This window comes from Mustela erminea, chromosome 3 (assembly GCF_009829155.1).
Source record: "Mustela erminea isolate mMusErm1 chromosome 3, mMusErm1.Pri, whole genome shotgun sequence".
Taxonomy (NCBI): domain Eukaryota; kingdom Metazoa; phylum Chordata; class Mammalia; order Carnivora; family Mustelidae; genus Mustela; species Mustela erminea.
In genome coordinates, this window is record NC_045616.1 from 136,528,627 (window position 1) to 136,555,429 (window position 26,803).

General features: G+C 40.1%; 1 protein-coding gene across 3 annotated transcripts in view; it reads right to left on the bottom strand.

The window, feature by feature from the left end:
- Nucleotides 1-568: 568 nt before the first annotated feature.
- SPEF2 (sperm flagellar 2) overlaps nucleotides 569-26,803 on the bottom strand; it is a 170,274-nt gene continuing 144,039 nt past the window's right edge. For all 3 annotated transcript variants that reach the window (XM_032337619.1, XM_032337618.1, XM_032337617.1), the window contains 7 exons: nucleotides 26,077-26,183; nucleotides 25,192-25,374; nucleotides 18,939-19,031; nucleotides 13,817-13,996; nucleotides 7,410-7,646; nucleotides 7,093-7,215; nucleotides 569-1,133 (listed from right to left, as the gene is read on the bottom strand). In XM_032337619.1, coding sequence (XP_032193510.1) covers nucleotides 1,044-1,133; nucleotides 7,093-7,215; nucleotides 7,410-7,646; nucleotides 13,817-13,996; nucleotides 18,939-19,031; nucleotides 25,192-25,374; nucleotides 26,077-26,183 — 1,013 coding nt within the window. In that variant the 3' untranslated portion in view covers nucleotides 569-1,043. The remainder of the gene's footprint in view (nucleotides 1,134-7,092; nucleotides 7,216-7,409; nucleotides 7,647-13,816; nucleotides 13,997-18,938; nucleotides 19,032-25,191; nucleotides 25,375-26,076; nucleotides 26,184-26,803) is intronic.

Here is a 26,803-nt window from a genome sequence, read left to right on the forward strand (position 1 = left end):
ACGGCGAGGACTTGGGTTGGATGCTGCATGAGATGGGATGCTGATAGAGGGTTGGAGCAGAGGGGTGACATGACCTCACTTGTGTCATAAAAGGTTCCCCCTCTTGGCTTGGACAGGTTGAGTTTGTGATGATTATAAGCCATCAGTATGATGATCAAATGAATAGTGTGAGTGAAGTTTGGATTCCAGGGGATATGGGAATAGAAATTTCAGTGTTGGCCTCTATTAGTACCCACAAAGAAATGGAAATGGATGAGTCATCCAGGGACTGACTACACATGCAAAAGGAGGTTGAGTTCGGAAGCCCTCCAACATTTGGAGATTGAGTAAAAGAGAGGAGAATCCAACCACAAGAAAGCCTCAGAAGGAGCAGCCAGGGAGAGGATGGAGACCAAGCAGGAGTTTCACAGAAGACCCACCACTGAGAATGCATTATCACTCACTTAAAAATAAAACATTCTCTTGAAAAAAGTATCCCTGAATTTGAGTCACTAATCTATATAAATAAAAAGATGTAATTGTGCAAATAGATCCATCTATATGGAAATACTGTATTCTACTAGGAAAGAATTAGGAATAGATGATAGGAAGCGGCTGTACCAGCAGGGGATGATGCAGCCTTCTTTTCGTTTGGCGGGTGTGACATTCTACTGCGCATGGAGCAACAATGACAAAATGTACTTCTCAGTAGTTCCCTGATGTGGAGTTTGGGGGCAATTTCACTATATTTGCCTATTGTTTCCCCACGTCTCATAGGGAATTTTCATGACTTATGTGTGTGTTTATTTTTGAACATATTGTCCAATGCTGTCTATTTTCAAAATCACTTAAAAATGCATTCCTTCTTTCTTTGGGTTTTTGCTCTGTAATTAAGGTTTATTATAGAATATTCTCTGAGTTAAGGAAGGCCCCCTTTTCATCGCTGCTCATAATCTGGTAGGGGTCATTTCTATACTTTCAATGACAACATATATGACTAACACCTTGTTTACATTGATGTTTGGACGATACATTGTCAAATCATAAAAATCACACTGTTGTCTTCATTTCTTTTCCTCTATAAGTCTCGAAGGAGATCTCTCTCCATCACTTCCTTGTACATGCTCACTCCTTTGGAGAATTGTTTTAATATCCTAAGGGAAGAGAAACAAAGAGAAGTAACAAATATTAATAAGTGATTTAGGATTAATGATCACCTAATATATGGGAGTGGTGAAACAGTAAATTGTTTTTATTTTTTTTTTCTTTAAGAAAATAGTGCCCTATTTAGTTAAAATGTCACCCAGCAACTTACTGGCTATACCCTTGGAAAGATATCAAAGATCTTGGAGCCTCTGTTTTCTAATCTAATAATGAATAGAATTGTCTTATTAAATTAAATAACATTTGTAAGAAGCAGTTACACAGAGTTTGGCACATAATGAACAAGCCAAAGTGTTACTTCTCTAATAATGAATGAACAACTGTATTCATATTGTATTAAAGAAAAATTCTAATCAAGTCAGTCATGTCTACAGATTTGAGAATTTTAGACTAGCAGATTATTTGGAGGGGAGATTGTCTCATTTCTCCATTTTTTAAAAAAACAATATTAAGAATAGAAGATCTGTTTTTCATCCATTTAAAATACCAGCATTTTACATTTTACGTCACAGACACTGAAAACATAAATTTAAAACATCAGCAAATTGTAGAAGGGGTGCAAACACACATGGAAAATGTAGAATTATATATATGCAATTTCTACCCCCCGCAACAAATTTAGGGAAATGTTTTAATAATGTAAGTTTCTTTTCTTCAGAGCTGAGTTCCAAAGGTTTCAATCTGACTGAGGTCACTTTGCTCAAGAAGACATAAGTTAGTTCACTATCTGAGCTGACCCTTGCCGAGTGACACACACTGCTTATTATCAGTCACTACCAAGAATCATAGTGAATCATTTTCTTATGAGATCTTGTTCTTTGAAAATACAGATGTCCTGCAGCCAGAGGTCAAACCTGAATGAACTAAGTGAAAAAGAATAGCTGCTCACCACTGACCTTTCTGGTCCTACCTGCCATAGTTGTTAATAACACGTCTCCTTTGAATAGTGAGTGTACTTAGGACAACTAATGCTGACTATGGAATGATCTCTTGGAAATGAAGGAGTGAGCTGACCTGGGATCATCTGATACTCTGCAGCATGGACAAAACCATAAGCTCCAGATGTTTAAGTCAGCCCTGGGTAAGTTTGCCATTGAGGTCAGAGGCCATAATTTTCAGTAGCAGTTAATGGAGAAAAGCCATGAGAGTCTGGAAATGTTTGAAATGTGTGCTTTGCAAACACAAACCGCTGAAGCAGCCATCATAGTTTGTTATGAAGATAAAGGAGAAGGTTGGAGACTATTTTAAAGTCAGATACCCTGAAGGTACAGTGGGGTGAACAATCCTTCAACTCATCCTTAATAATTTGTATTTTGTCCTCATGTAATTAATTGGGTCCCAACTCATTTGCTTATAAGAAATCGTCCTGTGGTATTTGGATTTTAATACTAAAAGATTTATTATTATCTCTGATTGAATGGAAACCTTAATTTCAAGGATGGGAAAGGATGCCTGATTTAAAGCTTTGCTAAAAATAATTTACATTGAGTCAACATTATTAGGTTGGTATAGAAAATCATTTGTTCACTTACATTTGTAAGTATACTCGTCATGGGAAATTAATTGATTTTACTAACAACCCAGTTACAGTACCCTCATTGATCTTGTCACATTTATTTAACCAAAGCATTTCCTTAATAATTTAGGAACCTTACTAGAAGTGACTTCTTTGTATTAGAGCTATGAAAATAGAAGTTAAATAAATGACTTTAAATGAATGACTGTGAATTCCAACACAATCTGAATCTGAATCTTCCCCATGAGTAGTGGCCATGTCGAGATATCTGGGACACCAATCTGGACTCTTTGTCATTATGGCACTGCACAATGAAAGCCTTCTCTTTCTTTTAGAAGAGCAGACACTGAATTCAGGAGTGCCAGGTTATTTATTCCTCCACATATAATTTCATATAGCTCTGGACACTGCAACTACCAGCAAATCGGTACTAGTAATAAGAGTAATAATAATCATAATGTCTAACATTTATTACCAGGTGCTTTCTACCTGTCAAGCACTGAGCTAAGCACTTATTTGTACTAAGTCATCTAATCCATGCACGAGCCCTAGGGGGGGTATGGTAACACTATTTTACAGATGAGGGAACCAAGGCACCATGAGGTCACTTGCCCAAGGTCACACAGTTTGTTGGTGTGAACCCCATCAGTGTGGCCCCTGGACCCACTCTCTCACCCACAAAGCCAGGCCACCTCCCAATAGGAGCAAAAATAAAACATAGCAAAATCATTCCGAATACTGTTTTTTCAAATATATGTATTTTTTAAAACGTTGCTGCTTCCAAACACAAACCTTGTAAACACAGAGCTATCAGGCAACAACCTTCACTTCCCACTGTTTATAACAGCAAACAACATTTTAACCTGAAAAACCACATTCTAGCTTTTGCTCTACTTATCTTGAAAGATCTTCAAATAACATCACTGTGGTTAAAGTTCATTTTAAAATGTGATCTATTTACTTGCACATGGATATTTGGAGGAGAAATGGTGACAGGATGGCTTTGACAGAAACTGAGTCTTCAGAAATTTTTTTTTCCTTTCCTTTATTTTTAATCTTTCTTTTTTCTTTTTCTTTTTCTTTTTTTTTCTGCTCAGTGAAAATGAGAATAGAGCTTCTTACTGGAAAGGGAAGCTCTTTTATTTTAGCATATCAGGGCTTAGGCTTTTCAGGTTACAGTCTCAACTCTCCGATGCCCGTTCCTGGAGTCCCCGGTCCTCTCACGGATTCGAGGTGGGGGCAAGGAGGGAGGGACCTGAAGCCTCCGACTCTACAGAAACACTGTGGTCATGAAGGAGTGAATGGACAGACCGACTGCTGACAGACAGGCTAATTCTCTTTCTGCTGTTAGAGCATCAAGGAGATCCTGGTCCTGGGAGACTGACTCGCTGGAGGTCAGCACCCCATGCTCGCCGGCTCCAGCCAGAGGGATGCTGCACGCCAGGGAGATTTGGGAGATGTGCAGAGATGGTGTTGGTAGTCAGTGTGTCCAAGTGCCCCAGAGGAAGAGTGGGTGGTGGCCCAGAATCCTGCTATGCGGGAGACAGTCCTGTGCAGAGAGACAACACTGTCCAAAATGTCAGTAGTGAGGTGTACTGCAAGTTGATCGGATTCCTTCTGAAATGAGGGAAATGCATAAATGAAAAGAGCCCCAGGGACTCCAGCTTACCCTAGGAGTCAGAATACCTTTTCAAGGGGCTGCCTCTTGAAGCCAGTCAGCCACTGGCTGTTTTCTTTTCTTAGGAAAATGCTGACTAGAATCTTCTCTGCAAGTTAGCCATGTTTAGTCTGGCCAGAGTAAATGTGTTCCCAAATCGCCTGACTTTGTAAGGAGTTTTCCTCCCATTAGGGGAGGAAATAGTTGCGGCATCATTTTATGTTCTTACTCATTCTTGGCAATTAGTATAAGATAAATTCCAACATATAGCTCCAGAACCTACCTCATACAGAATGATGCTGGCCCGGAGGAAAGCCAAAGTGGGGAGATCCCCACAACTGGTCACTGTCCCATCTTCCCTCATCATCCTCTCCACTTTATTGTCTAGTTCTGGTGTCTTCTGTTTCCATTAATTCTAGGATCACACTGACCTATACCCTCCTCCTCCTAAGTTGGGGAAGAAGGCTAATCTTTATTAGTAAAAATATGCGATATAAGAAACTGGAAAGGGACATGTAATGTGCTAGTTTTGAGGCAAACAGTAAATGCTTGTGGAATGCTAACCCTGTTTCCAGCTATTTGGGCCTATTTATATAAAGAGACACAGCTTTTTCTTTTTTTAAAGAGCCCTATTAAAGGTAGAGATATAATGATATGATACTGTGAAGAGACAAAGAAACACTGCAGGATGAAGATGATGTCACATCATGCCCCTACTCAGAACCCCTACAGGCTCCCCGTCTTCCAATGCAGTCCTGTGTTCACGGCCTTGCACAGGCCTCTCCTTTTCCTGTGATGCTGTCCTCTCTCCACCCCAACAGCAAATTCACGTTCAGGTCCTCTCCTGTCCCTCCATTTTTAACAGTCCTGGCCACCTTTGAAGATTCAGCTTCTGGAACAAAAAATGTTCTGTTTTTTAATTCCTATAATGTTGTGCTTGGGTGGCGTACTTCATGTCATTCGCTGGTAATTCTTGCATATAAAAATTCTCTTGCAAACAAAAGTGGGATTTGTTTGAGAAACTGAGTTTTGCACACATTTTTGTCTCCCATGGAAACTTACATTACTAGCCTCAGTAATAAGTGCTCAGTAGTGAAGAGTTACTGTGACAGCCAACATTTCTGAAATATTTTCCAAGTGCATCCTTCTGCACGATCTCATTTAATTCCATTGAACAGGAATCCACAGCAGTCCATGGAACAGGAATGGCTGTTATTCCCATTTAACAGATAAGAGAGCTGGGACAAATAGAAAGTTAAAGTCAGGTATCTAGTAAGTAGTATACCTGAGATTCAGTCCCACGACTTTCTGATTCCTGAGCCTGTGTTCCAGAATGCTCCAATCATACTTGCCTCCTGGGTAAGAGTCTGCTAGTTTGTTAAAATTGATTTCAATAATTACCAACATAGATAATACAATTTCTTGTAAAAAGATCAGGAATTTAGAACAAACCAATTTAGGTCTATAGATATTCAAATCGGAATAGTCTCGTTTCTGGGAATATAAGGTTATCACTGAGAAGTCAGGAGTAATGCCTTTTAGATCACCTTCATTTGACCAAAGTGAAAGTGCTTTTATTTTTTTTTTTATTTTCAGCATAATAGTATTCATTGTTTTTGCACCACACCCAGTGCTCCATGCAATCCGTGCCCTCCTTAATATCCACCACCTGGTACCCCGACCTCCCACCCCCCCGCCCCTTCAAAACCCTCAGATTGTTTTTCAGAGTCCATAGTCTCTCATGGTTCACCTCCCATTCCAATTTCCCCCAACTCCCTTCTCCATATACACTATGGAGTATTATGCCTCCATCAGAAAGGCTGAATACCCAACTTTTGTAGCAACATGGACAGAACTGGAAGAGATTATGCTGAGTGAAATAAGTCAAGCAGAGAGAGTCAATTATCATATGGTTTCACTTATTTGTGGAGCATAACAAATAGCATGGAGAAAGTGCTTTTATCTTAAACTCGGCAAACCCTGTATGGTCCAATAAACACCTAGCCGGAGCCTGATAAGGAGGTTTCATATGACTGAACTGGTATGGAAGGGAGTTGAAGCCAGTTAGCCACTGTAAGCTTGCCCCACTGTGAAAGGGGGTCCACCTCTCCCTGCCTTAGCCCTTGCTGTTGGAGACCAGGCACGGCCACAGTGGGTGCAGATACAGCATGTGCACAGTGGGTGCAGATACAGCATGTTACTATGAGCTCTGGAGTACAGCTCTTCTTTTCCTCTTTCCCTCCTTCTGAGGTGGTCCAGTCTCGCTGGGTTTTGTACTCAGTTTCTCCATCTTGCATCGTATTTTGCTGATGATGAGAGTGCAGTGACTCTGTCGGCACTTGGTTGAAGATCATGGTCTCTTTAGTTCTTTTTGGCAAAGAGGGATTCTGTTCTCCATACCCTTCAGTCATAGGCCAGTCATTAGATGGCTGGAATGATCTGGAATATGAACACTGCCATTTACCCAGCTTTAATCTCATCAACTCCAGCCTTCTGTCTTAGGCCCAAAGTAGCCCCATGCCTCATGAGGCAGTTTGATAATGCTGGCAGTATCATCGATAGTATTGCTAGCTACCTCTACTCTCCCTGAACTTGCTGCCCTCTGTGTATCACAGGCTGGCCTGTCTGAGCTGATGCTGTTGCCAGCTTAGCTTCTCCTGACCCTGGTACGGCCAGCTCCAGCTTTCCTCCTGTCTCTGTAGTCCACACTGGAGATGTCCCACCGTGTCCTGATCCTGAGATCAACTGAATTAAGACACTTTGGGCTAATACTCACTGGGATTTTGTAGTCTGAATAATTTGAAATCAGATCTTCAATAAAAGGATGCTTCAAAAGAATAGCAACTTCAACTGGCTCCAGATTCTTGGCACCTAGGTCTTGAAATACTTTGACGAAGTTCTTTAAAGAAGAAAAAAAATGAAGTTAACTTTACAGTCCTGCAGATGTTAAAAACTTATTTTACTTAATAAAGGAATTTTCTACAATTTCTATACCATAATACATTTGAGAGCACTTCCATGAAACCATGTTAAAACTTGAGGCTGGCTTTTCTTATGAACAGGTTGCCCCTTTTATGAAAGAATCTAACCAACCTCTGAGTAAGCATTCTCAATCTGTAGGTGGCTGGCGAATCGGTTAGGATCCTGTACTTCTTTTCCTCCTTGGAACACTTTGAGTAGTCTTTCCATGGAAATCTTTTCGGTGTTCACGTTCTCAGGGTTTTCTTCCTTTCTCTCCCCATCTTCTCTTAGTTCCCCTTCCTCACTCACAAAATTTCCCTCGAGTTCAGGATATTCCTCAACTGGACTCATATCAGTCAAGGAGGAGGTCTGCATGATTAAATGAAGAGAATATGAGGTTGAACTGATCTTTCCAGTAATGCAGACATTTAGCACATGCCAATGTTGCAACATACTTTTCATGCAATGAAATGATGGTGTCTCCCACAACCTAGCCAAACAAAGTATAGAAGAGAATATGCTAGCTGCATTGGAGATCATGTCAAGATTCTAGACCAGTTCTGTCTGTAGATTACAGATGCCTTATGTGGGGTGTGTCTTACCTCCATACATGCCAGGTGCCTCAGCTTCCTCCATAAATGGATACTCGAGAGAATTAGCAGAACTGGTATCAGACTTCTGTATATGAATGTCAATTTTTAAAGGATTTGCTTTAAAGGAAATTGACTATAATGGAAAGGTTATGGCAAGTAATTACTTAAGCTTGATAGATTCTAAGAGCTTCAGAAATGTTTATTTTTATACTGGAGGTTAAATCCAATTAAACACTGGAAGGCAAGAGAGAATACAAACTGAATGTGGAAAGTCCAGTGGGATTGTTATGGCAGCTCCTTGAAATATGTCCAAGAGCCATGAAGTCAGGTACTGGCGCTATGAGTACGGGAAACAGTACATTGTTTCTGGTATAATTTCATATTTATCAAAAGCCTGAAAAATAGTCCTACCTATTGACCCTATAGTTACAGGTCTAGGAATTGACTCCAAAGAAATGTGAACAAAGACTTTTATATATGCATGTTTGTTCAGTATTACTTACAGTAAACACAGAAAATCTGCAATCCCGAAAATGTGGAATGGTGACAAAAATTACAGTATATTTCTGTCATGGAATACTATACTGCCATGAAAAGTGTGGTTTAGAAGACTACCTAGCGACATGAGAAAACACTCACAGAATAAATGCGAAAAGAAAACAAAAGAAAATAATAAATACACTAGGATCCTCATTTTCTTATATATCTATGCTTATTAGTGAAAAAAAGTAAGACACAGTAAAGAGTTAACAGTGGTTACCTCTGTGTAGTGGAACAGGTGATTTCTTTTTTACTTATTTTTGTACTTTCCAAATACTCTACAGATTTGTATTTATGTATTTACTGTAATAAATATGTCTAGGTGAGTGTGTTTCCTGGTGAGATAATTGATATTTGACCATTTGCCATAGAAAAATGGGCGATTTTAGAATGTTGATGTGTCAGATGTCAGAAAACACCCAAATATTGATTCTCCTTTATCCCAAGAAAGGAGAAAAAGCTAAATGTAAGCTTTAAATAAAAGGAGGGATCCAATATCTATAAATATTCACTTCAGTAGAAGCATTAAGTGCAAGTTAATTAATCATGCAAATGCAAATTCTTTCCACGTAGTCATAAAAGTCCCTGGTATAAAAAGGATTATAATACAGCAGTAAATTAAGCATCTGATAGTTGCCAGTCACTTTAGGGGATTGGTAGGGGCTGTAAGTAGTATAATGAAGACAGGTTGCATCTGCTTTAGCTCTGGGTAGGTTGGGTTTCTATATCCTTTGGTAAATTGGGAATTTAATCTAATCTGAGATAGAAAGAGAGAGAGAGAGAGAGAATGCTTTATTAAGTGAAGATTTTGGAATTAAGTATAAATATCTCTATCTATCTATTCAAATTCTTCTCTATTTTAAACAATTGAAATGTTACATTGCAGAAATGTGAAACTGGCATTTTTGTATCCCCCTAGGAAGGTTGGGGATCATCACACTGGCTACCTAACAATAGTTTTCCAGGGCAAGAAAACATTTCGTATCATGAAATGAACAAAGTCAAGATGTCAAACATCTTGCTGAGTGGTGCAGGATGAATGGACTTCTACTGAGACTGCAGTATAAATGCTGCGTGGACATGATAAAGACAGAACCTGTGGGTGAGCAAATGACTTGTCGGATTAGATGAGCAGGTGGTACTAAGCTAAACAGAGAAAAAGCCTTGTCCCTCTGCACTATTTTCATAATTAGAGAGAGACCAACTTTTCAGAGGTCCAGTATAATCATTATGGGACAAATGAATTGTGGCCAAAAGGCAACCATTTAAGCCTTTGAAATTTTAATGAAGAATCCTTATAAATATCAGTGCATGCTTTTGCAATTTTTGATTTTTTTTTCTCTCTCCATAGGGTTGAGAAAGAATAGACTTAGTGGTTCAGTGAGAGGGCAGGGAATGAGCGGAAGCTGAGATGGGAACCCAAGGTGCCAGATCAGCATCCTGGTGAGACTGTAGAGGGTGAGAGAGAAGAGGCTCTCTCTGACAGACATCTCTGAAAGATCACAATTTTGAATGTGGGTGTATGAACAAAATCAGCGCTGCCAGTTTGAAGAAAAGCCAGTGCTTCTGAGTGAGCAGTTACTAGTGGAATCAAAAAACTCTTTCCGAGTCACATTAGCATCTGAGCAGCAGGACAGATTGTGGTGTTAGCAAACACGATGTCCCACTCAGCTACCTCTTGAAGGCTCAAGATCTCCCCCAAAATTTGTCCCCAGAATGATGCCTGGCCATGCTTTGCTTTCATTCAATCAGTTCAGTCCCACCTCTCAGAGACAAAACAGAAGGTCAGTCCTTGGGACTAATATGGGCAAGGTGTCAAAAGCATAAGAAGGAATGAAAATGTGTATGTTTCAAACCCCAGCATCTCAAATGCTCTGCCAAGATGCTTTAACAAGATCTTCAAAATGTGGCAATTTCACGCCTACAATTTACTGAATTCCTACATCATAACCCCATACCACGCAGGCCAGAATGAACCACTTTCCAAATGTCAGCTTAGTTAGAGCTTCATCAGGACTAGTGCATACTTACGAATGCTTTGCTCTTGAACTTCTTTTGAATTACTCAAGAAGCCATGGATTTGAACAGAAGGTTTGTGCCACATTGAATATAACAGCATGAGTCATAGAAATGGAGTAAAGAAGAATGAACTGTTGGGAGATTTCCAGTTGTTTATGCGGAAAGCAAAAGCAGAGATTTGATTTAATGTCCTGGGAGTGAATGTGGATCCGTTGGAGGTGTTATTTCTGAGCAGGCTCAATCTGGCTTCCTGGGAAGAGGTTGCCCAGGAAACTAGAACACAGCTGGAAAGGGCACAGTAACAGAGTAGCATAATTGGAGGTCGGATAGTAAGAACAAGGGGTGAGCAAGAATGAGGGAGGTGGGTGGATTCTGTATTTCAAAAGCTCAAGCTCCCACGGTTTACCCCTAGACAGGAACAGGCCTCTGTGTGTGGTGTGTCACAAGTGTGCTCTTTGTCCCCTGCCTCTCAGACTGGTTCCATCTGTGTGGTGCAGTGGTTATGGAGCAGTTCCTGTGCAGTGTCCCTGGGCTTTAGAAGAACTCTGGAGAACAGCTCTCCAGGGACTTGCTTTCCAGGTGGGGCACTAGCTTCTGTGAATGAGTGGTTTAGGGACAGAGGAGAGGCAGAGGCTTCCTGTGCTAGCTGGCCTGGCTGCTACTCACTCAGGCAGCTGTCTGTTACTATAGCAACAATTCTAGCACATGCTTCCTCTTTCCTGGGCTTTCCAGCTCATTGCAGCCTCCTTGAGCCTACTATTGCCTCTGCTGGGAATGTCTGCTTTCCGCCTCTCTATCTTGCAAACAGGATTCCGTTCCTCTCTCTCTCTCTTCCTCTCTTCTTTTCTGCCATGTTTACAAACATTGATAGAACACTTGCTATGCAGCAGCTAACATGTTGTCCCCAACTCAAGGTGGAAATAACTTAGCAGTAGGATTCAACAGACAAACAAACTGCTGCCTGCATCACTAGTTCTTCTTATTTCCTTCCGTTGCCCCCCTCCAGTCTGCTCTCAGCACAGCAGCCAGAGAGATCTCCATACATTTTAAGTCAGACGGCCATGTTCCAATAACTTCTCATCTCATCTCTTGGTAGAGTCAAAGTCAAGTCCCTACAGTGACCTCACAGCCCTCTCTCCCTCACCTTTTGTTCTTACTACTCTCCTCCAGCTCTCTTCTCTCCAACGACAATGGCTGGTCTTTGGAATTAGGGCTTGGTATCCACTGTGGTCTTTACTTCGAATTGCAATTACCTTGCAGCTCTTCACAGCATTGCAACCCACCCCAACTTCTGTATATTTACCTAAATTCTTTCTTTTCCTGTAGCATTTATTTCCATATGGTGTATTCTATACGTTACTTATTTTATCCCCAGGTCAAGTGTGATTTCTCGTACACAGAAAATCTGGATGAATATTTGTTGAGTAAACACATGTGTGCATGCAGTGGTACTCAGCCTTGTCAGGGAGGATCTGAGTATAAGGGGACCCATTTGAGAGTGTTCAGTGTTGCTCTTGAATGTCAGGGGAAGCTTCATGACTCATATCGTAGCTGAAAAAGACCTTGGATACCGGGAAGGTCTTGGACCCTTCAGGGTGAGATGCAGGGCATTCCAGGCGAAGCAAGAGCAAAAACAAAAATAAGGAGGTGGGAAAAACACTGCTTTTGTTCAGTAAGACCATGTTAATCTGTTATTTATACTGTGTCCCTTCCATGTTTGGGGCATTGTTCTCCCATTCTTTTCTGCACAGATGGGGGCAATTAGACAAAGTCCCTTCAGGGGAGCAAATCTGGCTTCTTCTGTATCCTTTGAGGATCACGGGGCTATGCAGAGGGCATGATTTACAAAGCCAATTATTAATTAACTGACTCACTCAATGAAATTTTTGCTGAGTTAGTGCCAGTAATTCAGGTTCAGGGTTGTGGCAGGTTCAGAATAAGACAGACGGCCCCTCCCTGCCCCCAGGATGCCTGAAGTCTAGAAAAGAAGCTGACCTGAAGAAATAGTTATTGTGAAGAGACCATGAAAGAAATACAGAATGTTCGGAAATATATGGCAGCGGGTGCCTGACATCTTCTGAGGTCAGGGAAGCTCTTCTGGAGGACAGACGTTGACTGAGACCTCCTGGTAGGCCATGATCCATGTTCCAGTTAGCTCAGGGAGGCCCAGCCTATAAGGGGAGATAGGAACACCCCTGGGGAAGTAGCAAATGCAGTCCCAAAAAAGGCAGTTCAAATCTAACTCCTATTTATTTGGAAAAACTGAAACTGGCTTTCCAATACTGTCTAAGGAGACAGTATTCTTGAGTGAAACAAACACTCTTGATGTACTTTCTGTCACTGTGTAAGTGTTGAAATAGCAACTACAGCACATCAGGTCGTAAAGGCCTGAGTGGTCAGCTTACTGGGCACCTGTCTGGCCTCACTCTGGCCCAAATAGGAGGGAAAGCTATCTCTCATCCATTTCTTCAGGGCCAAGACCCAGGGTTACATCTAATTGTGTCCGTTTCCTCGTATATGTGAAAGCTGTCACAGAAACTTCCCGCGCTTTTTTTTTTTTTTCTTTTTTTAAGTGAATCCAGCATACTCTGTTTTCACAAACACGTATGAAAGACAAACAAGTGTGGCTAGGACATCTGCAGATTTGGACTGGGCAGTGCCTCTCTCTCCTCTGTGTCCATAAAAGAAGGATGGGCACAAAGTGTTCCATTATGAGCACCACAGCTCTGTCCCCAAAAAGGTCAGGGGAATACTAAAATTCATGCAAATTGGCACCTAATAAGTACATTAGTTAGCCCCCTGTTCTGAGGCTTTTTCATCCCAAAAAGCTAGGGAATGCCAGTCCTTTAGAAATCTCAAAATGGAGTATGAGGTTTTATTAGCTATTAAGCTGCTTCGACCTTGGCTGCAGGAGATGCAAGGTACCTATGGATTTCAGGTGGCTGAGTTTTGGCCTGAAACACTATCAAGTGTCACATGTATGTGGGATGTCTGAGAAGTCTACTTGTTTCACGTAGAATTTCCACATAGGATGACAGATAGATTGGATTGATACCCACTTCTTTTTCATTGAGAAGCATCAGCACTTCATGTAAAATAAAGGCTGTCTTTTATGGAACAAACTTGGATTCCACCAAGAAACTGAGCAAATTTTGATTTTACTGCAAAGGTTTTTTTGTTTTTGTTTTTGTTTTTGGATAGTGGGTCTCTAGTTCTTAATCCAATTGAGTAAAGCGTTATTGAAGACCTACTATGTGTAAAGTATTGTGTTATGTATCCAGAAAAATACAGAGATGAAACAAACAGAGTCTCTGTTGTTAGAAGTTTAGGATTTCCTGTCAACCCCCTCCAGACTCCAAGGGTAGTCCATTTCTGGAACACAATTACCTTTTCTACAATAACAGGAGGAGTTTTGATTGGTTGGAAGACATGAGTCCCGATGGCCACACTGAGAGCCCTGTAGACCCCTTCCACAGCATCTGGATGACAAGCAAAATAAAGCAGCATCTGTGTGTAGTCAAGTTGAGGCGGATCCTTCTCATGGTCAGCAAATAGCCTAAAGAAAAACTGTCACACAAAAAGAATTTCAATCAAAGATTAAAAGGCTTAAATTGGGTAAACAGTAGATGGACAGGCAATGAAGGATCCTTTCAGGAGCTTTAGAATAAGGCCACTTTCTGAGGATTGAATCAGTAAACATAATATGTAATGAATAGCATTAAATGAAGAGTATGCCAAGTTAAAATACAGAAGAGTGAGACTCAAAATTCTAATGTTAAAGAAAATTATATGCTAATCAACGGTATCAACATTTTTAGAAAAAATATGCTAGTAAAGGTGGTGGGGACTACATTTTATAGTTTTTTTTTAATTTTTAATTTTTAAAATTTCTTTTCAGTGTACCAGAATTCATTGTTTATGCACCACACCCAGTGCTCCATGCAAAATGTGCCCTCCATAATACCCACCACCAGGCTTACCCAACTTCCCACCCCCCTGTCCCTTCAAAACCCTCAGATTGTTTTTCAGAGTCCATAGTGTCTCATGGTTCATCTCCCCCTCCAATTTCCCTCAACTCCCTTCTCTTTTCCAAGTCCTCCGTGTTATTTCTTATGCTCCACAAATAAGTGAAACCATATGATAATTGACTCTCTCTGTTTGACTTATTTGACTCAGCATAATCTCTTCCAGTCCCGTCCATGTTGCTACAAAAGTTGGGTATTCATCCTTTCTGATGGAGGCATAATACTCCATAGTGTATATGGACCACATCTTCCTTAACCATTCATCCTTTGAAGGGCGTCTTGGTTCTTTCCACAGTTTGGCGACCATGGCCATTGCTGCTATGAATATTGGGGTACAGATGGCCCTTCTTTTCACTACATCTGTATCTTTGGGGTAAATACCCAGTAGTGCAATTGCAGGGTCATAGGGAAGCTCTATTTTTAATTTCTTAAGGAATCTCCACACCATTTTCCAAAGTGGGACTACCTTTTAAGCAGGTAAAGGGAGTCACAGAGCAAGGACTTATCTGTCTATCCTTATCACCACTCTGACAAACTGGGTTCTGACTTCTAAATACGATGTTTCTAGTAGATCTCCCTGTGGTGAGTGGAGTCTAGCCATTAAAATCTTTCGGCTTGCCAACACTTCTCTGAACTCCATACTTAATTTCTTAACAGTCATGTGACTTTTTCCATCTTGGATTCATACTGGAGGAGAGAGTGTGCTAATCACTGAATATCCTTTTTTTGTTTTTTGTAATCTCTCTGACACTAGAAGATTGAGCTGAAGTCAGCTCTATATGCAATGTCCTGTGTATCTAGCAGTAAGAGAAGTTAGTAGTGGGAATTCAATATCCCTAGGGGCCCGACAAAGCAGCTCAAACCCTGGAACTCACAGGTCACACTTAAGCATCTAATCAGCCCCATGGCCCTGCTTGAAGAGGAGACTGGCTTTCTTCATGAGTACTTCTCAAACATGTACATTTAATGACCCAGAGAATCTTTTTTTAAACTTAGATTTTGAGTAAGTAGGTGGTTCTGGAATGGTGTACGTTTCTGTACATACAGCAAGTTCTTAGATGATTCTAATGCTGCTGGTCCTGGCCTCTACTTTGAGAAGTAAATGTTCAAATGCCTATATCCATAGATACCAAGCTATTCTCTATTACTCATGATCCTTACAACTATGAATAAATTTAATTACACAGTTGGAAGAATAAGTTTCTGATACTTGGCAAATCCAATAAAATTTAGATAAAAATCACTTTGATAAGAAACTGCATGGAATCTGTTATGCTACAAAGCAAGAAAGAGTCTTAGGGGTCGATGGAATCTGCAAATTCATTCAGTCAGTTTTATCAAAGTTAATGGAGTTGTAAGTGTGTTGTAAGCCAGGCACAGAGCTGTATTGAGATGCTTAAAAACACTCGTCAACAGTAAGGCATCCTTTGATTTTTCTCATGATCTCATGATCTGGTGGGTTCCTTCAGGATTTTGTGTTCTTCATCCCCTCTTGCCTCTCATTACTTCAGAGATTCCAGCAGGACTAGGAGGAGAGGGAGACTGACAGGGAGACTGACAGATAATCACCACAGGGTCCCTGAGGGCCTATCTTCCATTTCTTTCACAGGAGTTGTTGAACTTCATTATGATTTCCACTGAATTGCTCTTATAAGTGCTATGCAGGAAGAATACATCATTATTTCCCTTAAAAAAATCAGCTAAATACTCTATCTCAAAAAAAAGATGTGCAAAAATGAAATAAGCTGATATTTGCACTCTTTCTGTAATTATACAGGCTTGATTTTAAGTCAATGGATAGAACATTCATAAAACATAAGGCTTACTGTGTTCCTAAGATCATTTACAATATTGTAGTATTCAAAGGTTCCCACCCCCTGACATGTATATCTTGTATAACTTCCAATGTCAGGGGACAACACTGTGATTGCAAAATAAACATGTCTCAGGGTTCCTTTCTTGGATGCAATGTGTCCTTCCATCCAGTGTCTGGGACTCTGGGGTCATTCAAGCCTGTGGAGTGCTAACGGTCTGTCTTAAGGTCATTCAAGCCTGTGGAGTGCTAACGGTCTGTCTTAAGGGGCCCCTTCCAGTGCGGCTCAGAGGTGGGCCCTGGGTCACAGAGAGCACAAGTGACATAGTTGGGGAATTGGGTGGGACCTGAGACTCTAGTTCAAACCCTCTTCGTAAGAAGGTACAAAGTCCCTTGGAGTGAAGAAACCTGCTCAGCCTCCTACAGTGAGTCATGACAACTGGGGACAGAGCCCAGGGCTCTTAACCCTCAGAATTCCCTCTCCATGGGACATTGCTCATCTTCCCACCCTCCCCTGCCAATTTGGTTTTTCCTACTCGAATTAGAGCCAAAGGGGTAAATTCATTTTGTTGTTTTTTTCTTTTTTTCACACCTTTCTTTATCATGTTAACCATTAACCATTCTTCAACCAGCTATAGTTAGCATGGCTAGCTTCTGTTTAGCTAACACTTACATAGGGCTTATTACATACCAGTCACTCACTTGATACAACAACCTTGCCAGAGAGGGATTGACAGAGAGGTTAGGTAACTTCCTCAAGATCTTGAAGCTTACAAGCATTGGAATCTGTGTATTGAATCCCAGTTTAAGAGCACTGAGACTTATGTAATTCTGAGCATCCAGTCTCTGAGGCAGCGAGGAGTGGAAAACACCACTCCTTTCTCTCCTTTCTGTCCTCCGGAGGCGCACACATACACACACCAGCCATTCTTTGTTCCACTTCTTTCTCAGGCTTCAACTTCCTGTCTCTGCTGCCAACTTTTGTTCTGTTCCTGTAGGTCATTTTCCAGCAGTCTGGGCACCAGTAGGAGGGAGCCACTCCCTTCCTTGGCACCAATGGTCCTTTCCTAGCAGTTGTCAGGGCACCATCTCAGGGCACTGTCTGGCTGCTGATATTAGCTGCTGGGGGGAACAACCAAAGGGCTCTGCCATCGATTGACATTGCTAAAACTTCTGGCTAAAAAGGAAAGTGCTTTGAGTTGACATATTCAGACTTCCAGTTTATTCACAGAAGAACCTGTTTATTGTTGTTCAAGTTAATCAAAACTTTGTTTACAAAGCCATACAGAGAATGGCCTTCCATAGGCTTTATGGGGTTGGTCTAGGACCTCCAGTTTCATACTGAAAACTCCCACCATGACCAAGACAAAAAATTGTCTCCACACCTGCCAGTCTCAGGTCTTGGACTCTGGTGACTCCTTGACCCTTTTTTCTTACCTGCTCTCCTGCTATCATGGGATAGGGGCTCTGATACTATGCACCCAATTGAAGGGAACTGCTCACTTTTAGGGTATAATTGGGGTCTTGTTCAATTTTATATTGCACTTTTAAACTAAAGGCTGGCTGAAATTGGACCATTGACACACCTAGTCTGCTGTGCTGTTTAAATCCACCATGCAATGTCTCTCATATCCTGCTGAATTTGGTTGATTTACGTATATTTTTATATTTTAAACATTTACACTGAAGCCAGAGTACTTTACCTTAGTCCTGCTTTCTATTCTGGGCTTAGGGATAGAGGTTAATAATACCATTATTGGCAATAATAATATTGATAATAGTAATCTGATGGGTCATGGGCAATGCTTGGTATGTTGTTCAAGTTAATCAAAATCAAAGAGAAATGGACAAAAACATACACAGTAGTCCCCATTAGCTGTGGTTTTACTTTCTGTGGTTGCAGTTACCCACGGTCCACTGTGGTCCACCTCAGTCCGGAAACAGATGATCCTCCTTCTGATAAATCATCAGAGGGTCACTAGTAGCCTAACACTACATCACAATGCCTATGTCATTCACCTCACTTCATCTCCTCACAAGCATTTGACCATCTCACATCATCACAAGAAGAGGGTGAATACGGCACAATAAGAAATTTTGAGAGAGAAAGACCATAGTCACATAACTTTCATTACAGAATAATGTTACAGTTGTTTTATTTTATTGTTAGCTATAACTGCTAATCTCTTACTGTGTCTAATTTTTAAGTTTGACTTATAAAAACAGTATATATAAGGTTTGGTATTACCCACAATTTCAGGCATACATTTGGGGTCTTGGGATGTATTCCAAGGGGGAATTACGATATTGGTAAAATGACAGTTCTTATCCTAAGCTTTTAGAATTGGAAGGACTTTCAGAGACAAATGTGTCAAGCAACAGCTTACTTTGACAGATGAGGAAAGTGAGACCCAAAGGGTTATGAAAATGTTCAAGATCACACAGGGAGTTAAACAGTGGAACTCTGTCTAAGATTTTGATCCCTGTCTCCTCCCTCCAGAACTTTCCTGTGAGAAAACTTTATGAATATTAAAGTCTATATTCTGGGGATACAGCAAAGGAACAGGGGTTGAAGGAATGGAATCCAAAACAAATTATATAAGTGGGAGAAAAAGACAAAGAAATTACCAGTGTTGTAATAGTAAATTTTTTTAAGGATCTCAGTAGTTACCTCTATAAGATGTTCTTGCCTGTTGAATGGCAGGGGTTCAAGAGGATTTTCTGGAATTTTTGTATCTTCATCTCTTGTAAACCACAGACCAGCCTATACAAAAAATAAAAATAAAAATAATTAAAGTATCATTCCTTTAAAAGCCACAAGGATTGAACGCATTTTGTTCAACTGCCTAGAGCAGTGGTCTCCAGAATAGGGTTCAAAGACCATGGGGTTGCAGGAGAAAATCCTAGAACTTCCATTTACACTTATTTGATATCATTCTTATATAATTTTTATTCTTAAAAATTTGATAATATAAAAATATATTAGTGCAGTAGTACACATGTATAATTTATAAATGAAAATTCACATATTGGGGATGCTAGCTATATTTTAGCTGTCAGAACATGTGATGAAGTTTGGAAGTCACTGTCCTAGATTTTGCATGCATGACAACATTCTGGAGGTGTCTTCACTCATACCACTAGCTCGCATTCCGCATGTCCTCTCCATGTAGCTCTCTATTCTCTGGGCCCAGTGAGATGCTGGAGCACATTGTTGGAAGAATCTTTATTGAGTGAGTGTGTGACTGACTCAGTAGTTCAATGGCCTACTTTTTAATGACATCCCTTTTTCTCAGCCCATATGTGATACCAATTACTGAATCTTCTGATTCCTATTTGGCAATATCTCCCCCTTCTCTTCCTTTCTTTCCTCTCTATCCTGCCACCTTGGGGTAGAGGCTCTTTCTTCTGTCACAGGCTATCCCAGTAAGTTATGGGACATTTTTGTTTCTAGTCTCCTTTTTATTTATTTCAGCCTCTACCATGAAACCGCATCAATCTCTCAAAACTTTAATTTGTTATATTCTCTGCCTGGAACCATTTCCTACTCTTGCTCTTCTGTTCACATCATCCCTGCTATCAGATGCGACTTCCTGTACACTCATGTAAACCTGGACATCTCTCTAGGCTTTGTTCTGATCATGACTCCTTAGAGATGCCCTCCTTGATCTTGCTTCTGAACTCCAATTTAACTTGTTTATACCACACAATTGACATTTAGTCCATTTCTTTAGATGTTGCCATTCATGTCAGCTGTTGAATATCAGGTATAAATGCCTTGGGTTTAAAGAATATGTCATTCCAACCTTAATTTTTGTATGTGGTAAGTCTTCATATACATACGCATTTTGTTTCCAGGTCTAGATCTCTTACATCCAGAGTGACAACCTACTCTCATGACTGTCTATTGTCAAAAGCCACTAGCTTGCCTAACCTGACTGTGGCCTATGCTCTATGCTTTCTTTCCTTTCAAGGATCACCCATGCTCTGAGAGAATGCTGGAATGGCTTTGAGTAACTTGTAAGGGGATGAAGCTCCCAAAGGTGAGAACTGGGGTTTCTTTTTATTTGGGATAAAGGAGATGCTGGCCATGTAGAACCCTATGAAAGAGAAGACTCAGAAGAAGCCAAAGGTCTAGCATGGGCTCAGGCTTTGAATGTGCTTTTGCATTCACCAGGAGGAGACCCTTGCCCAATAGCTAATCTGCAGAGGGTAAGTACCACTTATGCGAGAATGAGGAACATAAGTAAGGGATATGATGGAGCACCAAAGTTCAGGATTACTCTTCTGCCCTAAACAACAAGAAAAATAAACAACATATGTGCAAGTTAATTTTCCAGACATTAGATGATAGGCAACACAGGATAATTCTTGAACTAAAGGAAGCAACCAAGGAGTCCTACTAATATTTCAGGCTGGAGAGAGTTCCCAGACTGCAGTGCCAGGAAAGGCATCCAAATAGAGACTGGTTGTCTTTCTGTGGCCAAAATATGTTGTTAAGACAGGCCAAGCTGGTTAGAATTTTCAGGGCAGAATACTAGAGATGTTTTGAGTGGGAGGGCAAGTTCTGAGGATTCACAGAGAGATCTCCATAAATCTTGACTTGCCAATCTGTGGATGTGTGTCTGTGGAAGGTACCAGAAGCTGGAGAAAGAACCACAGGAGAGGAGTAAGCTGAAAAATTCCTGAGCCTCACATGGGGCTGAGAGGAAGATTCCACACATGTTACCACCAAGCAGAGTGAAAGGATCTCCTCAAACACAGGCACTGGAGAGAGTCCTCGGAGATAATTGCTTTAGCAGTGGGACCAGATTAGCCTTCACCTAAAGGCCACTCTGGACCCACGCTTATAAATCTTATTGTAACCTCAAAAGGATAGAAGTGATTTCAAGCAATGCCACTTCAGGCCCAACAATGTTTAAAGGTATATAAAATTGGGCAGCCAACAATATAAGATTCACAATGTCTGGCATCCAATATAAAGTTACTAGGCATACAAAAAAAAAAAAAAAGCCATAACATATGACCCATAGTTAGAAGAAACACCAATCAATAACACCAAACTTAAAAATTACACAGATGATAGAATGAACAGAGAAGGATGTTCTTTCAGCTATTCTAAGTATACTTCATTTATTCAAGAAGATAGAGGAAAAAAACAGCTCATAATGAAGAGAGAAATGAAATATATAAAAAAGAATCAATTTGAACTATTAGAGACAAAAAATTTAATATCTGAAATGAAAATGCTTCATGGTATTAATAACAGATTCAGCTCTGCAGAGGAAATGATTAGTGAACTTGAAGACATAGGAATAGAGATGAATACAAAGTGAAGCACAGAGAAAAGACTGGAAAAAAAAAAAAAAAAAGAACCAAGCCTCAGTGACCCGTGGGACAATAAGCATGTGATTGGATTTTGAGATGGAGTAGGTGTGCATAAAAAATAGAAAAAAAAATGCTGAAAATCTTCCAATCTGACAAGAACTACAAAACCCATGGAGGTTCGAGAGCTCAGTGAACCAAGCAAAAGAAACATGAAGAAAACCACATCAAGGAACACAATAATCAAATTGCTGAAAACTGGGAACAAAGGGGGAAATAATAAAAGAAGCTAGAAGGGAAAAAAGAAATAGAGATTGGAGCCCAATTCCTCCTTCCATTTTTCAACTAACTCTCAATTCCATGTTTAATTGTTTCAATACACAGGAAATTTCCCTGATCCTTAAAACCAAGGATTCATTCATTTTAGTTTACTAAAAACATAAGATATTGCATAAATGAGAACATTGTGTATTTTTCACACAAGAAGGCCACATTAGAAAGGAAAAAAAAAATAAACTGACTTGGAAACAAGCTATGATTTTTAAAAAGTCATCTGTGAAAATTTTAGCAATGTGAAATGTTACATATGAACCTAGATAGTAGGGTTTAACTTGATAAAAGTTCTGTCAGCCATATCATGCCTCACTGGATTATTAGGCAATTTTCCCTTAAAAGACAGAAATGTCCCTCATGCTCTCTTGCTAAAACTTGGCCTGACATAGAAAAGATGTTAGGGTTTGAGGCTGAAGGCCAAGAAAGAATTCTTGAAACATCTTTGATGCAAAAAGGTAGTTTTATTAAAGCACGGGGACAAGACCCCAGGGCAGAAAGAGCTGTACTGGGGTCATAAGTGTCCCATCATATACTTTCAAGTTGGGAGGGGGGTTAGGGATAGTGTAAGCCTCCTACATATTTTGGAAACAAGGTTTTCAGGATCCTGTGAGGGCTAGATATTGTTAGGAAAGATCATTTATTACTGTTTGTTTAGTAAAAACTCAGTCACGAGACCCTTTAGATGTGTATGGGTGGGTTATATACTTGGGGGGATGATTGCCAACATGTATCTTGGGAGAAGAGATAAAGGAAATTTCCAAAGGAATTTTTATACATTAAAGTAGACTTACAGGGTCCTGCGGGTTGGGCTAATGTTGCCTTTTGCCCTCAGCAAAGTGTCAACATTGAGACAGTTGAGTCCCCAGAGGAATGTCACTCTGCCTATTTCAAGAACTTGCCAATGGGCTGTAAGTAGTAAGGAAATTTAGTAATTTTTCTTCTGCCTTTGTTTCCCACATCATGGCTAAAGTTTTTTGTTTGGTTTGGTTTGGTTTGGTTTTGCTTTACTTTTCTTTAAAGAATGAGTGCTGTGTTGTTTGGATCCCAGAACATCTGACTCATTAAGCCCGTAATCATATGCATTCTCACCGACAGAAGGTGAGCTGAGAGTTCACTATCACAGAATTCTATAAGGAGTGGCTCAGTCTCCTCACACCATGGAGGCAAGCGTGTGACAGCTGCAGGAGGGTTGAGGGTCAAGGGTAAACAGCTCAACCCAGGTACATAGCCCAGGTGAATTCACCAGCTATCTCATTCCATTTTAGAAGCTGGGGAAATTAGCACACTCTCAAGTGGCTGTTGTGGTGAACTTGCAATTAGTCAAAAGAAAAGAAAAAGACAAACAAAATAAAAAGCAGTGTAGAGAGCTCTCCTCTCCCAGAGAGCTCCGTTTCAGCAATGTGTGTTATGCTATCTTACTGTTCTAATGTCGCATTTTTTTTAAATCTCATAAAATTTTGCCCTAAAAGTGGTTTTGACTTTTGCTATATAACTTTTGTTTTGTTTTGGTTTTGGTTTTGGGGTGTGTTTGTGTGTGTGTGTGTGTGTGTGTGAGAGAGAGAGAGAGAGAGAGAGAGTTGACAAGTATTGGAAATCTCTGAAAGTCATGTGGGATGACCAAGTGGGCTTTTCCAAATGGCCTTCCTATCCTGGGGCTCCTGTGGACTGGGAACTGGGTGGGTGGGAAAGAGTGCTGAGCTGGGAAGTCAACTGCTCCCCAACACAGGAGGTGTTCAAATAAGTACTTCTTCCTTTTAAATGTAGCAGCCAACTTTCTCTGAGAAATTTATACTTTGTGTAAAGGAGCTTTCTGGTTTTGGCTCAGCATTTTGGTAAAAATTGCCAACATCATTTGTTCATCTCATGTTTGTACAAAAGGATGTTTAAATTGATATCCTGTGGTAATTGGCACATACTGTAGTGAAGGTTGGTAATTTTGCAAGTGCTCACTTATTAAAATCTGAAGGCAATGATGAAAACAGAATAAATTTTGCTCTGCTGTTTTTATTTTCAGACAAAATCATTTTCATAAGTTTTAAGTTGAGGTCAGTGATAGTAGTATCTATAAATTTCTCTACTTGGCAAACAAATATATCAAAGCCCAATAAGCCAAGCAGCTATCTTGACCAGTCTTGGAGGAACCTCCTCATATTCAAGTATTAATTCCTCTGGCTCAATAGCACAAGCATAGGAATATCGGGGCTGTCTATAGGTATACCATCCATTAAGAAAGGACAAAAAGAGAAGCCAGGAGAAAGAGAAGCAGGAAGGCATGTGCTCTTTCAATTTGAAATATACACATGATACAGGCACCTAAAGAGTATTACCTTATTTCAAAATTAAAATCTTATCATCACTTTCATCTTTTGCATTTATCGGCCATATGAATGATGAGCAATAAAATTATTAGAATTAGTAGAGACAAAATAAGTAATTCAGTCCCTCTTAGTTATGGGGTTTCATTCTCCTTCCTTGCTCAAACTTCTTTGCTCAAATGAATTGACTTTTGTATTCACTTCCTAGAGACCTATTCATTTAATCAATCTCCTGCAATCTGGATTCTGTACTCTACCAAAATGGTTCTGGAAAAGATCACCTGTTATATAGCCTACCTGCCCAGGCCAATGGCCAGGTATCATGTTACTAAGTTATTCATGACTTTCTACACTTTCTTCAGGCATCTTGTCCATTCTTATATTTAATCACTACCTACATGATAGTGGCTTGCAATCTGTTCTGCATCTGCCGTATCAGATTAGATGCTTCTGTCTGCATTTCTCACAGACATTTCAAACTCAACTTGTTAAAAACTCTCTCATCATTCCCATGCTCATAACCAAATGGGGGGGAAAAAAGCCCTTCCCCTTTCCCTATGTTCATTTCCCTGGGTAGTACTATTGTTACTACTCTCAGAGCATTGGGTATTGGGCATTCAATGTATTAAAGCTCTGCAGGTGATTCTAATTTATAGCCAAGGTTAAGGACCACTGTATAGGAGTTAGGAGAACAATGAAGTTGATGTGACTTCTTTCAGAGCTTAGTTATCCTATCGGTTCTGACTTTTTCCAGACCATCTCCCTGGGGATGGAAACTAGACTTCCACCTGGGACTTGGACAGTGTCTGCCCTGCCTCTGAGTGCCCAGAGAGGGACAGGCAAGAAGCAGAACATTGGCCCAAACCTGGCAACGTGACATCAGTGAGTAATACATCTTTTAGGTCAAAAAGTACTCCAATAGTAGTAGTATCACCAGGCCCTGGTAGCAACCTGCATATACTGCTCGAAAGTGATGGTGCCCAACTGCTCTTCATCCACGGCTTTGAACCTCTGCAGGGTCTCGAGGAGCTCTTCTTCCATGGGGATGATCCAGGGCATTGAGATTACTAATAGGAATTTCCGCCAGTCCACAAACTCTGAGTTTACTATTAATGAAGATGTCAACTCCTGCAACTAGAAGAAAACAGGAAATAACATTGGAATGTTTGTATGACTCTACCGTGAAACTCTCTCAGTTCCTATTTCTTTGTGAGACATTTAGAGGAAGGAAGGAGGAGTTTATATTGGTGAAGAGAGTTCTCAGGCTTCTTCCCTCAGGTTCTACCAACCAATCCACACTAGACAGAACCTAGACACTCTTCACTTTTTGCTTACTTGGCATTTGAGTTTTTTGCTTACTGTTTTACACAACAAATTTACACATGTGACTCCATGACTCTAACTTCTCAACAGAGGGAGGATGAAGATTCTAGAAGGGGCTGTGCAAGGGCTCTACAACCTGTAGAGAAATATTACAACCATTTTGTTTTCTGGTACACTCTTAAAGAACAGATTATGTTGAAAAGCAAGAACCACCAGAATCATCTGCTGTTACTAGTCAGGATCACTCTCTCTAGAAGTAAGAGATACAAACTCACAGGCTGAGCCTCCCCGGCTCTATAATGTTTCATGGACTATCAGTGTCATCATGCATTCTTTCAATGTTGAACACATGCATGGCATATCTTACATTCAAGCTCATTTTTTCTCCATTCAGTTTTTATTAATTGCCCCCTGAATGTCAGATACTGCAAGTGCTGATGATTTAAAACTATCGACTTAATCAAATCAGAAGAATTCTCAGAGTCTTGACCCCCAAACAAAATGGAGGCTTACTTCAGGTTGAGTAAGGTGCATCCAACTACTAGGTAAGTTGTTTGTTCCAAGGTTCAGGGTTACCAGATCCAGCAGGATGTCAGTAAATGCTTTATGTCCTATTATGCCTAGAGTATAATGAAAAATATTTTTCCAATTATGTTATGTGACAGGGATTTTGTTTCTTTTGCTAAAACAGAACAAAAATAGATATTTGTATAATCTCTTTATTCATATTATTTAAAATTGTAACCTTTAAAGAACAGAAGGCATTTGAAAACATAAGAGTAATAATCAGTTTCCTGAGGCACTCTCACTATTGTGTCTCAGTGAAGTCAGAATGTCTTTTTTGGCTGAGTAATAAATCATTTCAGACTGGGAAAAATACTGAGAACTTACACTTTAATTTGGAATCTTCCTTTGACTTTTTGCTCAGAGTAGAATTAGTAGAATTAAAGAAAAAAAAAACCTGTGATTTTTCCTATTTGCAATAGAGCACAATAGTAAAATATTTTGGTGAGTATGGGATACAGGTGTTTCAAATGCATACAAATCACCACTGTAATCAAGTAACACATGTATCCTCATTTTACATTTGGTTCAGAAGAGATTTTTTGTTTGTTTGTTTTTGTAAATGCAGGGAGGCTTGAATTTTTAAATTACTGTACTGGGAGTGATAATTTAATTTAATCTAACTGGCTCAATATTCCAAAGAATTTCATAAAAGGTCACCAACCTTTTAAATGCT